General features: G+C 42.8%; 1 protein-coding gene and 1 non-coding gene across 2 annotated transcripts in view; one reads left to right on the top strand and one right to left on the bottom strand.

The window, feature by feature from the left end:
- The first annotated feature begins 7,683 nt into the window (after positions 1-7,683).
- On the top strand, positions 7,684-7,822 carry LOC123325222. Its single transcript, XR_006540321.1, has one exon. It is a non-coding gene; the product is annotated as a small nucleolar RNA SNORA1 (small nucleolar RNA).
- Positions 7,823-9,049: 1,227 nt separating this feature from the next.
- The window catches only part of TRAF5 (TNF receptor associated factor 5), a 44,689-nt gene continuing 39,804 nt past the window's right edge, over positions 9,050-13,934 (bottom strand). The window contains exons 9-11 of the mRNA XM_021682535.2: positions 11,994-12,134; positions 10,453-10,621; positions 9,050-9,807 (exon numbers count right to left, since the gene is read on the bottom strand). Of these exons, the coding sequence (XP_021538210.1) occupies positions 9,230-9,807; positions 10,453-10,621; positions 11,994-12,134 (888 nt within the window). The 3' untranslated portion in view covers positions 9,050-9,229. The remainder of the gene's footprint in view (positions 9,808-10,452; positions 10,622-11,993; positions 12,135-13,934) is intronic.

Below are 13,934 nucleotides of genomic sequence, written 5' to 3'. Positions count from 1 at the left end.
TCACCTTCTGGGGAAACCTGGAGCGCTGGAAGCGGCCTCATCTGAGGAGAGGGGTTGGATGGCCCAGGGGGTGACCGAGAGGTCGGGAGACAATTTAAGGGAGCTTGGGGGAAGGAGAAGGTGGGAAGAAAACGCCAACGCGGCCCCTTTCCAGCCACAGCTCCCACTGCGACCATCACGTACTGGAAACTACAGGGGAAGCGACCATTTGGGGCGAGCTCCACAGCCCCGGCCGGCGCCTGCTCAGGCAGCAGGCGCACAGCCGGACGTGGGACGGCGCGGTGTCACGCGGCTGGTACCCGCGGCTGGGACGCGCGGGGGCGTCAGCAGGCCGGAAACGCCCCGCCCACGACGCAGGGAGGGGCGGGGCCAGGGGCCTCTTCCGGCCGCGCGGCCGCCCGCCGGGGCTGCGGGCGCGAGGTTTTGCGCTGGCTCTCGCGCTCCTCGCAGGGCGTTTCCCAAGGCGACGTGCGGAACCTGGAGCCCTAGGGCCGAGTTCTGTAACAGATGGTCGCCAAATGGCAGCGTTTTTCCGGCATTTGTTTGGGATTCCATTTGAAATTCTGTAATGGATCGTCGCCAAATGGCAACGGTTTCCTGGGATTTGTTTTCCCGTAGATTCGTTTACCCAGATTTGGTATCATATAATATTGAGATTTCCTGTCCAGCACTGTGGATACTTCTCCGTTAATCCGAGTCTTCCCTCGTTGTTCAGCTGAAGTCTTAGAATCTTCTTGGTGGTTTGCACATTTCTTATTAGGTTTTTTCCTGGCAGTTTTTATTGCTGTTTTGGTTTGTTTGTTCTTCCTAATGGACTTTTATTGTACCCTAGGATAATTCGGGTTTTCGTATGTGGATCTGTGTGGTCACTTCGCTGAACCTTTGTTTTCTAATAATTTTCTTGGATTTTGTAGGTAAGAATTCATCTGTAAATAACAATTTTGGCTTTTCCCAAGAATCCCACACAACACTGTTTACTAGCCTCAGGGCTTGCCTCCTTCTTTCCAGAAGTTACTTGGATTGCATCTTACCTTTCCCTTCATGATGTTTTCTGAAGGTTTCTGGCAGTTACCTTTTTAAAAAATTAACTGTACTTTTTTCTTTTTCTAGTTCACCAATTTGTTTTATTGTTTCTTAAAATCAGAAATGGGTATTTATTACCAAATACTTTCAGTATTAGTCTCACAGATGATCATATAGCTTTTCTCCATTACCCTGCTGTAATAAGACTACAATAATAGATTTTCTAATGTTGAGCCGTCCTTTCAGTCCTGGTATGTATTCTTCCAGTATGTTGCTGGATGAAGATTGCTGTGTATTTCATATAGGATTTTTGTGTCTAAGTGAATAAGGAAAGGGTTAAGGTATAGACTGGGAGAGATAGGGAGCCCCTGGCTGGGCTCTGAGACTATTCCTGGCAGGCCGAGGGTTAAGACAGAGTGAACAAAAAAGATAAGGAAAGAGACCACCTGGCCTCGGATGGTTGGGAGTATTTTTCTTTGGCGGCTACAGTGTATCATAGAAAATGACCAAACCTCAAAGAATTAAGTCATCAAGGGTGTTATCAATAGTCCTTACTCAAACCAAGACAGCACAAGAATCTCAAGGCTACAAGCTTCCCAGTCAGTTCTCAATAAAAGATTGCCACTAAAAGCCCTCAGTGGCAACCCATTCGGGACCCCTTCACTCTAGAGAGCTGCTTCTCTCTTTTCTGTTCTCACCTTCACTTAATAAACTTTCACTTCACTTCACCCTTTTGTGTCCGAGAGATTCATTCTTCGATTCCATGAGACAAGAACCCTGTGATCCTGTAACCTAAGTTCATAAGTGAAATTGGCTTATGGTTTTCTTTAGTTGTCCTTGTCCAGTTTTGATATTAGTGTATGGTAGGTCTCAAAATGACTCAGATTAATTTCTTTTTATGACCTGGAATAGACCTAGCGTATGAATGATCTATTCCTTAGGTTTGAAAAACTCATCTTCAGAGCTATCTGAGTGTGGTGCCTTTTTGAGAGATAAATCTATGTTTTTCCTCAAAAAGTATCAGTTTCATTTACATTTTCAAATTTTTTGGTATTGAATTGTCTCTGTGTCATAAGCACGCTGTGAAGGCACACACAGGAGTGTGTCTTTCCACAATGTCGGCTTGATTCCGTCATAAACCAAGGTTAACATAATTATAAAGCAGGTTCAGCATTCCAAATTCAATGACATTTCACCGGTGGTTAACTTGGCTTCTTCCATGGCATGCAAAGCAGAACACAGGTCACCCAGCAAACAAGATAACACAGGGGCTAGGAAGTTAAAAATCCAAATGCAAAGTCCGTCTGGGTGCGCAGTTGAGATGAGGCCTCAGTCAGGTTTAGGTCAGTCAGCTCTTGGCCCTTGCATCTTACTATGTTCAAGCAGTGAAGGGTCTCAGCTCTGTTCGGAGACCAGTGGGGCAGAGCCTTCAGCGGCAGAGGCCTTTTCTAAGTGATCAGACATGGAGGGGTCAGTGTCTGGAGAATCTGACAGTTTGCTGCAAAAATCCTCCCCTTTTTAAAGGGATTGAATCGGTGTTGGGCCCCTGCAGACCTGCTCTGCCTCTGCTTGGGATCAGCTCTGGGGTGTCGTTAGCTGGTGCTGGTCTCTGCGATAATGTCTCATGGCTGCAGTGCCCTTAAATGCTGGTGTCCTTGCTTGACACAGGCCCCTGCTGGACGTGAGAGACTCCATCTTGCTCTCTACAGTCTGATATTAACTTTTTTTTTACCTCATATTGTTCTTGTTCATATATATTCTTTTGGAGTCCTTTTCCTTGATCAGATTTATTGAACCACTTTCTGATTTTTTATTAATTTTGATTGATTTTGTTATTGATAACCTTTATCTAGAAGTTTTTCTCTTTCGTTAATGTATGCCTTCATTAATTTCTTCCTTATTTCTTTTTAAAGGTTTTATTTATTTATTTGACAGAGAGAGAGAGCACGGAGCAGCAGAGGGAGTGGCAGAGGGAGAGGGAGAAGCAGACTCCCTGCTGAGCAGGGAGCCCGATGCAGGGCTCCATCCCAGGGCCCTGGGGTCATGACCTGAGCCGAAGGTAGACGTTTAACTGACTGAGCCACCCAGGCACCCCTCTGTTTTGTTGTATATATGTGTTTTTTTTTTTAAAGATTTTATTTATTTATTTGACAGAGAGAGACACAGTGAGAGAGGGAACACAAGCAGGGGGAGTGGGAGAGGGAGAAGCAGGCTTCCCGCGGAGCAGGGAGCCCGATGCGGGGCTCGATCTCAGGACTCTGGGATCATGACCTGAGCCGAAGGCAGACACTTAACTACTGAGCCACCCAGGCGCCCCGTGTAGATATGTGTTTAAAAAGCATAGGTATGTGCCCCCACATTGGAAATATTTCCTCCTTTAATAGTAAAATTTAAGCCTTTCATATGTATGTGCTTGGATTTAATTCTAACTTATTTTTTCTATATATTGTGCTTCCTATTGTTTTCTTCTCTTTTCTGTCTTTGGTTTGATGAAGTTTCTTTTCCAGATTTTTTTTTCTTTAGTAGTTTGGAAGTTACAGGTTAAATTTTTATCTAGTGGTTATTGTTATTATATTTTAGCTCATTTAAATTTCTATTTTTACATAAGCATATGGAGTTTATCAGCATTTTTATGAGGCAGTCTTATATAGTGGTTAAGAGTAGAGACTGAAGCCATACTGCCTGGATTCAAATTCTGGCTTTTCCACTTATTAGCTGTGTGACCTAGAGCTTATTAAATAACCTCTCTGTGCCTCAGTTGCCTCATCTGTAAAATGGGGATAAAACAGCATATAACTGATAAGATTATTGTGAGGATTAGTGTGTTAATGTATAATTAATATGTAAAATTCTTTTTTTTTTTCTATAGGACACTGCCTAGCATGTAGCACATAGGTCTCTCTAATCACTAGTTTTTCATCTATGAAATGGGCATAATATCTGCCTACCAGATTTGTGATAAAGATATACATTATCGTATATACACTATTCAGTTTACTATAATGAGCACCTTCTACGCACTTGAATTAGCATGGTTTTTGGCTTCAAGGAGTTCATGATTTGGTAAGGACCCAGACACAGAAACACAATTGCAGTATGACATAACCTTAATACTGTTCCCATGTCTTCTCTTGTCCCCTTCTTATCTATGTTCCACACAGAGCAGTTTCAGAACACATTAATCAGATCACGTATTCCCCTGCCAAAATGATTTCCACTTCCGTTACACTTTACATGAACCACAGTCTCCTGACTATGACTTCAACACTACACTCTGGGCTCTGCCCGCCCCCTTCTAGTCTCATTAAGTGCCACTCTCCCCTCTTCTGGTGACTCTTACCACACAGGCTTCCTCTTGGTTCCTTAAACCAACTCTTTCACTCCTTGGTGCCCTCTGCCCAGAATTTTCATCCCACCTGCGCTGACTCATCATGGCTGACTCATCTTTCGGGTCTCAGCTTGACTCAGTCAGGTTCTTAGTTACAGACAGCAGAATCCACTCTGGCTGAGAAAGGGCCTTGATCAATACGGCGTAGCCCACAGAGTGTCCAGGAAGACCAGCAGCCAGATGTAGGTGCGGCACAGCCAGGTAACACACTAGCAGCTCTAGCGAAAATCCACTGCTGCACTTGACACCAACACAACTTCTACAAACACAGGCTCCGAAACTCAGGGCTTTCCCTCTGGGACGCTCGCCACACTCACCACCGGGTGGGGCAGAGTTTGGCACGTTTCCTTCTTCATCCTGCAAATCTTTCTTGCAACAAAAAAGTTGAATCTTTCTGACTTCATCTTTCAAGTTGAAGTTCTGTGTGACCATGCCTAGTCACCTCTGCCTGGGCTGCAGAGGGGGTCCAGGGGGCAAGTCTTCTCACAGGAAACTCCTCAGGTATCAAATGGGTGTTCAAAAGTGCTGGACATTCAGAGAACCTGTCACATGAACACTGAATATCATGTCACCTCAGCAGAAGGCCTTCCCTGACAGCCCTATGTATACACATACTCTCCCCAGCCCAGCCCCATAGTCCTGTGCTCCGTCATCCTCTTCAAGGCATTTGCCACAACTTCTATTGTTGTCTCTTGGTTCAAATGCCTTATAAATCCTGGCACCTGAGTCCAGTCTCCATGTGGAGTTTCATTAAGTGTCCCTCAGGCAGCCAAAAATGATTTTAAAATGTACTTCAGTCTTCAACGTGGGTCTCTTGGAAGAAAAAAGTATTAAAGGGGCTCCCGTCACAATTCCCAACCGTTCTCATAGGTTTGCATTCCCTTTTCTCTTTGTTCATTCCCCCCCAACCATGCATTGGTTTAGCATTTCTTCATAAATTTTGCCCCTAGGGCTCTCTCCTCCAATGTTTTCTGCCTGTTCTCTTATCTTGCATCACAGACATTCAGAACTGGTTTGGGAGATCCATCTTTCTCAGGGCACGGGGGGAAGAAGTTGAGAGACCGAGGAGGCTGAGAACATTGACACAGTGAGCACTTTGGCTCACCACATGTGTCTGACCTCCAGATTGTAAATTTTACGAAGACAGGGACAATATCTGTTCTATTTGTGCCTAACGCAAAAATCTGACAAACACAAAGCCAATTAACATTTGTTTTCTGGAAAAAAAGAAAAGGCCAACAACTGAAGTATAGAGAAGGAAATATACAGCACAGAGCAGGAGCTCCTGGCCTAGCGAAGGGTCGGCAGGGGGTGAAGGGGAGGAGCAGTGAGTAAGGAGTTTGCGAAGTCATCCTGGAGAAGATGAGGCCAGAGCAGAATCTTAAACAGAGAGAATTCACCGTGCAAAGAAAGAGGTAAGGATAGAGAAGAGTGTTCCAGTTCGAGTGCAGCACCAGCACAGAGAAATGCCAATCAGCTTGTGGTTCTGTTGCTAGAGGTGAAGTAGGGGGGCCGGCAGGAGGTGGGCAGAGGGGCTGAGGCGGGCATGGCAGGCCGTGTGTGCCATGCCAAGGAGGCCGGGCTTTGTCCTATTGGTGATACAGCGATAGTGGGTGGAGTGAGGAGTCGTTCTCAGATTCTCATGTTAGATTACTGGGTAGCAGTGTGAGGTTAGATGTGACAGTGGCGAAAGAAAAAAAAATAAAACAAGTTGTGTGGCAAAAAATGCTGGCCTTCAAACAGGGCAGTTGTTGGGAAGTAGTGGGCAGTAGGGATAGGTAGTAGGGATAGTTTAAAGAAACTTGGAGGTCCAGTTGGCAGTACTGGGTGAGTGACTGGATGGGGGAGGGGAGGGAGGAATCTAGGATAGTGTCCAGACATCTGGCTTGGGGGCTGAGGTCATTAGTTGGGGTAGAATAAATGGGAGAAGTCCTGGCTTGGCAGTGGTAGGGAGAGTGGGTGCCTGGCTGGCTTAGTTGTAGAGCATGTGACTCTTGATCTTGGGGTTGTGTTTTCTGTTTTTTTAAGATTTTATTTATTTGTCAGAGAGAGAGAGCGAGAGCACAAGGAGGGTGAGGGGCAGAGGGAGAAGCAGGCTCCCTGCTGAGCAAGGAACCTGATGCAGGACTCGATCCCAGGACCCTGGGATCGTGACCTGAGCCAAAGGTAGACGCTTAACCGACTGAGCCACCCAGACACCCCTATCTTGGGGTTGTGAGTTCGAGCCCCACACTGGGCACAGAGATTATTTAAAAAATAAAACCTTTAAATATTTCTGATATAGAATAAAAATAACTGCCCAGATCCTAAAAGGGGAAAAATAGTTTACATGGATCCACTTCTTTGTAACAAAAATCACAACTCTTACTTTTGAGAAAGGAGTCCTTTTTCCTCTGGAATACCTTGTTCCATGCTCACTGTTTCAATGATGAAGGGACTCTGAGCTCGTAAGCAAACCATGCCATGACTTAAGCTTTTTATGTAGAGAAGCTGGTTAGAACACAAAACCAAACCAGTATTTTGATAAATTCACTTTAAAGTGTTTTCCATATCAGCTACTTCAAACTAGTGACAACAATATGACCTTCTACTCCCAAGGAGTCGGATCGGATTAAAAACACTGAAAAAAAACACGCAGAACCAGCAGGTCTGGCCGTGCGAGCTGACTTTGTGTGAGGTCAATCTGCCGACCATCAGTTGTATCTGAGTTCACCAGGGGCTACAGTGTGGTTCTTTAGTATGCTTCCACTGTGAACTTACTTCTTTGAATTTAAGCTTTGGGGATGATTTCTGCAATATGAGTCTTTAGCATCTTAAAAAATTTCACAAAGAGATTAAGAAAGCTCCAAGTATTCCAGAAGCTACTGGTATAAAAATCATGTTTCTTCTATCAGATTCAACTGTTCAAAAGCTGTAATGTGCATGGTCATCACCTGAGTGAGCTGCATTAAGTGGCTCTCAGCCCATGGCACTTTGCCCTTACACACTCAAGGGAGCCAGCTTGAGTGTAAGTGAACACTCGGTTGCATAACAATGAAGGAGGGCTCAGGAAAACTGGGTACTTTTTTGATCAGCTCAGGCTTAACAACAGTCAGAAGTACTCATTTTGACTTATATATACATCCTTGAATAGAGACCCACACAGATAGATGCATAAGAATATAATCATTTCTGTTTTCACAAAGTACTCACACTTCGATAAGTCACAAGTTTATATAAATTTTCATACCAATTTGTGAATTCAAAAGTTCTCTCAAAAAGAATAAGTGATAAGCCTCATTCTAGATGGAAATGGGCACTGTTGTTCATGGTGTCCAGAAATTGTTGATGTGGCTACATTGAGACACAGGTTATGTATGCTTCCATCACAGCAAGTTTATTGTTGTGGTGACAATGAGGACTGTAACATTTCTGTTACGACTTTTCAACATTAGAAACAATTAGATCTATTTGCCAAAATAGCAATCAGTGTACTTCTACAATTTGACTTCTAGGGCCCTGGAGTAAAGACATTGGATCCCAAAGATTACAGGTGGGGAGTTTTTGAAGTATGTCCATATTCAAGTGGAGATTGAAGAAGCCCAACCGAAAGAACTCTGGACGGACAGTGACAACTGTGGATTGAACAAGTTCTTTTTAAAAGGGCTATTTTGAAGATTATGATTCTGACTTTGGAGGAACTATGGTGATTGGAAGCGGAAGGAATCACATGTAAAATTCCTTAAATAAAAATTTATTGACTTTAAGAAAAAAAAAAAAGAATAGGAGATACTGCTTTTTGCAATCAGTTTGGGATGAGAATACTTTTGATACCATAGGAATAAAAATGGTGTTCTCCCTAGGTTTTAAATTTCTCTTATCCATTTATGACATTTTCTCATTCATATGCTAAATTCTACCCATCCTCACATTAACTTACTATTATTACCAAAATACCTTTAAACTAGGTGTATATATATACAGGTGCATACATGTACAAGTACTAAATTGAACCTCTTGAAACTGTTAATACTTGACATTTTCTGATGTATGAAAGTAGTTTTTTCACATGGTTGAACCTAATAAAATATGAACTTTAGTTGGATGCCTATATCTCCATATATATATATATGTATATACTGTATCCTTCTACACACACACACACACACACACACACACCACGCAATATTTTCTGTTTACTTCAACAGGAAGAATGAAAATCTCTCTATTCACCAGTTCTAATGCAGCCTTGCAAAACTGTACTTGCTGACTGATTTTTAATGAAAATATTTAGAGGTATAGTAATTTCCACAAATTTAGCATTTGACCAAATAAAGTCTGGTCCAAACTGGGCATACTGTCTTTGAAAGTACGCCATCCAACTATGTAATTGGGGCAGCGTATCCTGAAAGATGGCTTTTATAGGCTTACGGTCAGGTCTAGAATCAGCAGGCCAAGTAATAAAATGCCGAAGCATTTTTAATTCTTCCTCTGTGTCCTCAATAACATTTCCCACAGTGCCTACCCTGAGACACTACCAAGCACCAGTAAAAACGACAGGCCCCAGACCTTGCTTTCAAGGAACTTAACATCTTTTTAAGAGATACAAAAATATAAATAATGAGAGGATAGTCTAAGTGTTTTAAGTTTCAAACTGGGACAGAGTAAAATGTAAAAAGATGATAGCACTTGAGAAGTTTTAAACGGACTTCAAACACCAGGGGCAAAAAGCCAACTACAAATGTGTACTGAGCTCCAAGTCCATCCATATGATAATCACAGGTGTCCTCCTCCATGGTTCTGGGCCCAACACGCCCTTCCTCACCCCAGAAACAGGGACTAGAGGTCCTCCAGGTCAGTTAGATCCACAGCCACTTTCAGGAACACGGTGTCATCTTTAATGTAGGTGTTCTTGGCATTCTCCAAAGTGGAGTGAGCCACAAAGCGGGGGCAGCCAGACGCGATGTTCATCTCCCCGTCGGGTCTTTTAAAGCTACTGCTGCTGGGGTCGGCCTTGAAGGTCTCCATAATGTGGTTCTTTTTGCCACTCTGGTCCAAAAGCATCAGGGTCACCCTCTGCCTGAATGGCCACTGCAACAGGGAGTCAAACTCCCCTCGCATGACCACGAAGTACAGCGACAGATGTGTCCCTTTCCCAGACCCATCCCCGTTCAGGTACGCTCTAGCACAGAGCCGGTAGCCGCACCGGCTGGTATAGAAAGGCTGGCTGAAGATGGACACTGTGTGCCCGTCCTGTGCCTCTCTCTTCTTCATCTTATAGTCCGTCACCTTCCAGATGAGCTTTCCATTATAGCAGGCCCCTTCCAGCAGCTTAAATCGCTCTTCATTCTTATTCAGTTGGGCTTTATGGATATTAATGTGGGCATCATGTTTGTTAGTCTCTCCTTCCAAAACAACTGCAAAGAAAAAAAAAAAAAAAAAAAAAACTTCCAAAAGCCTTAAAGCTGTCTTTAAAATTTGCCCAAAGTGAAATTTGGTATCTGAAGAGAACCAATAAAATTCTGCCATCTCATGATGAACCGAATTCATTGTCCACCAATGGACCATTTGTATTAATAATTAACTCAATGAATCTTGTGTCTTGGAAGAAAACCCAAATGCATACTCTTGAACGGAAGCTTACCAAAGTGTAGAGAAGACACACAGCATTGAACTAGTGTGCATTAGCAAGGTGAGCCCCATTATTTAATAACTGGAATGCTTTTAAACAGCCAAAAACCCTTTTATATTTTTTTATACTTAAAACAATGTTTCTGCCACATCTCTCTCTTAGCTTTCTCATTATTTTCCACTCTCCTTAAAAACCACCACTCCCTGTTTCTGGAATTTCCTGGCCCATTTCCACCCCTTGCCTGTTCCAGCCCCTGCCCATCACCCTCCATCACTCCCACCCCCGACCCCCCAACTGGCCAGAATCTCATGCTGTTCTGTTTCACAAAAACCAGATTCGACCACTGTTTATCCTGGACAGCTGCAACTCTCCCTTTGGCCAGGTGCAGACAACAGAATCATCAAAAGAGAAGTAAAAATATGAGACATACCTAGTCTCTGATCATTGGTTTCTAGCAGGGTAATTTTCTGTTTCACTGTATCAATCGCTTCCACCAAAGGCCGCAGATCAAATTTATTTTGTTGCTGGTTAGCCATTTGTAATAACTGACGCACTTGAGCTTCTAGCCAAGCTGACTTGTCAATGTGAGTGGCGAGAATCTTTCAGTACAGCATGGATCATAATGTCAAAAAAAAAAAAAAATCGTTACTATCTTAGTAACGATTGAATTTAGATTGAATTTTTTCAACTCAAACATTTCACATTTAATTAATCAATTAATGAAATGAAAAAGGCACAGTCCAGAAGAGAAAATTCAGTGAGGATCACAGAGAGATGAGCCACCTAATATCTTCCTCCTCCCTGCCCCAGCTGCTGTTCCAAATCTTTGAACTTCTCTTCATCTGACTTTTACTCCTCCCTCAATTTCTCTCCGTTTGGTTCTCTGACCTATCTTTGTATCTCTAGTCTCCTGTTGTCTCTCCTCTTGCCTTACAACTTCCTTCTCAGAGGCTACTCTCCTGATCCGCTCCTGCTCTCCTAGAAGGCAGAGAACGAGCTGGAAGTAGACCCGACCATTCTGGCGTGAGCACTAGAGGTTGTACAAAGTGCCCTGAGGTAAGACCTAACTTTTGATTGTTCTCCTTAGATGGAAGAGATTAAATAAAACTAGACCTATATTACTCCTCTACCCTTGCCCCTTAGTACCTTAACTCTGACGGGTTTCTGTGTTAGCTAAGGTCAGAATTGAGATAGTGACATATGATGGATTTCCTTCTTTTCTTTTTTCTTTTTTTGGGGGGTGGGGCTTTCCTTTTTTCTACACACACACAGTATGCTGACAAAGTATGGAAAATATATGGCCTGCCTTTTTCTGGGAGAGTCTACATTTCAAAAATACTACCCGTGTGCCACAGGTCTTAAAATATTTTTCACTATCAATTTTGTAATCACAATAAAGACATTAGTCATCAGAAATGTGTTTATGGTTATTTAACAGTCATGATTTGCAAGGTAATTTTTGCTATATTTTAGTATTGTTTAAAGCATTTTCTTCCCAAGGGAATGAATAGTTTCGCTTTGTTGATTGCAAAATGCAGAACTATAGATATTCTCAATGAAGCTGACATCAAGGGACTAATATTGGCCCAACATTAACTGCAACCCCAACGACCATAAATTGTATAGAAGTATTATATCAATGTTAAATTTACTGACATTGTTGAATGTTGAGGTTATGTAAAAGAAGATCTTTATTCTTATGAAATACATACCGAAGTTTGTAGGGGTAAAGGGTTACTCTCAAATGGTTCAGAAAGAACACACACGCACATACCGTGACGGAGAGAGACAGGGGACAAAATACTGACAATGGGTGAATCTGGGTGAATACACAGGTATTTTTAAGCACTATCTTATTCTTGTAGCTTTTCTTTACATTCGAAATTATCTCCACTTAAGAAGCTGTAAGGAAAACCTGGACTGCCAGTTGAAGGCTAAATCTTGGCTATGAATAGAGAGGCCATTTCTCACCTGGATGTTTGAGAGGAAGCTTCCATTTTTGCCAAACAGCTGTGCAAACTGCTTGAACTCCTTTTCGAATTTCTTTACAGTTTCTGCTAGCTGCTGGATTTTACTCTCTTTCTGCTCTAGGCTCTTATATAAATCAGAAATCTAATAACAGGAATGTGAATGAGATCATTTAAATGCATGTATACAAGTTAAAATAATGTAAATACAGGTCTAGGAAAATACTGCAGGTAAGAAAGTGTTTCTAGAAAAATATATACATATATACATATATATACACTTCTAGGAAAATTTTTACCAGTAGGTTCCTATATAATATTTGCAGGTACTTCAAAAAAACCAGATCCAAAGATTTCTTGTCAGTCTTTTCCATACTTACCCAATTATGATGGTTCATCTAATGATAGTGACATCACTTGACTAAATTTACTGAACTGGTTCTCTTCATTCATTCAGCACGCACTTAGGAACAACCACAGAGTACCGATCACCATACCACAATAGATGCTATCTGCACAGTATCAGTAGTAACAGCTGAAATTTGCTGAATGTCTGTCATACCCTTATATTCATTAGCTCTTTTAATCCTCAAAGAACCCCATGAGTTGGGTATGACTATCAGTCCCATTTTACAGACAAGGAAACAGAGGCAGAGAGTTTAAGTAACCTGCCCAGCATACAGCTAGCTTGGCAAGTGGTAGGCAAAACATGTTACGTTCTAAAAAAAAAAAAGAAGAAGAAGAAGATAGCAGGAGGGGAAGAATGAAGGGGGGGAAATCAGAGCGGGAGACGAACCATGAGAGACGATGGACTCTGAAAAACAAACTGGGGGTTCTAGAGGGGAGGGGGGTGGGAGGATGGGTTAGCCTGGTGATGGGTATTAAAGAGGGCACGTTCTGCATGGAGCATTGGGTGTTATGCACAAACAATGAATCATGGTACACTACATCAAAAACTAATGATGTAATGTATGGTGCAATAAAAATTAAAAAAAAAACATGTTATGTTCTCAGAATCTGTAATGTATTTGAGGGAAATAACCAAAAGCCTTGTGTGAGCCTGGACAGCTCTTCTCTTATCCCCTCATCCATTCAATCCTCCATACTTACCAACTTTAACTCCTGACACACAACAAAACAAACACGACTCTTATATCCACTTCTCATTTCATCTCATTTCATTTCAACACCTGTTTTAGCCTCCATTATTTCTCACCTGGGCTGTGACCACAGCTTCCCAACTGGTCCTACACCATCCCTCACACTCCCGCCAGAAGGGAAGCTCTATGGAAACTGGGACATGGGTAACCCTAGGAACTGGTCTGGTGCCCGGCAGGTGTTTGATAAATATTTGTTGAGTGACTGTATGAATGAATGATGCTCTCCCTTTCTTTAGTCTTGTTTTCCTCTAATTCATCCTCCATTCGGTAACCAGAGTTATATGGAGAGACAAATCTGGTCTTGTCGCCTCCCCTCCTTCCTTAACCATCCTCAGTGGCCTTCTTTTACAGACCCTACAGGACCCTACATGATCTGCCCCTGGCTACCTTCTCGGCCGCCTGCCCATCCGCATCTCATGTGTGCCCTGCCCAGCAAGACTACACACTTCTATTGTCCATTGGGTCCTGCTCTCTCAGATGCTTCCTTCTCCATCTAGAAACCACCAATTTTTCAGCCTCCACTCAAGGGCACTTTCTCTCAGAAATATTTCCTCACCATACCACCAACCTAGGTCCTCTCTCAAGTCCCAAGGCCCCCTGACCACGCTCTAGCATTTAACTTACCCTCATTACTCTTACTGCTTCCTGGGGTTGTTTCGCTCTTTTTCCTCCACTAAATCGTTGAGGCTACATCTCACTCGTTTCTTCATCCCCAAAGCCTAGCACAGTGCCTGGCACCCAGGGGGCATCTGACACACGTTTTATAAATGAGTACATGAATGGCT

The sequence above is a fragment of the Neomonachus schauinslandi genome, chromosome 6, assembly GCF_002201575.2.
Source record: "Neomonachus schauinslandi chromosome 6, ASM220157v2, whole genome shotgun sequence".
In the NCBI taxonomy this organism is placed as follows: domain Eukaryota; kingdom Metazoa; phylum Chordata; class Mammalia; order Carnivora; family Phocidae; genus Neomonachus; species Neomonachus schauinslandi.
Note: the sequence above shows the minus strand (reverse complement) of the source record. Positions and strands in the feature narration are given on the sequence as shown.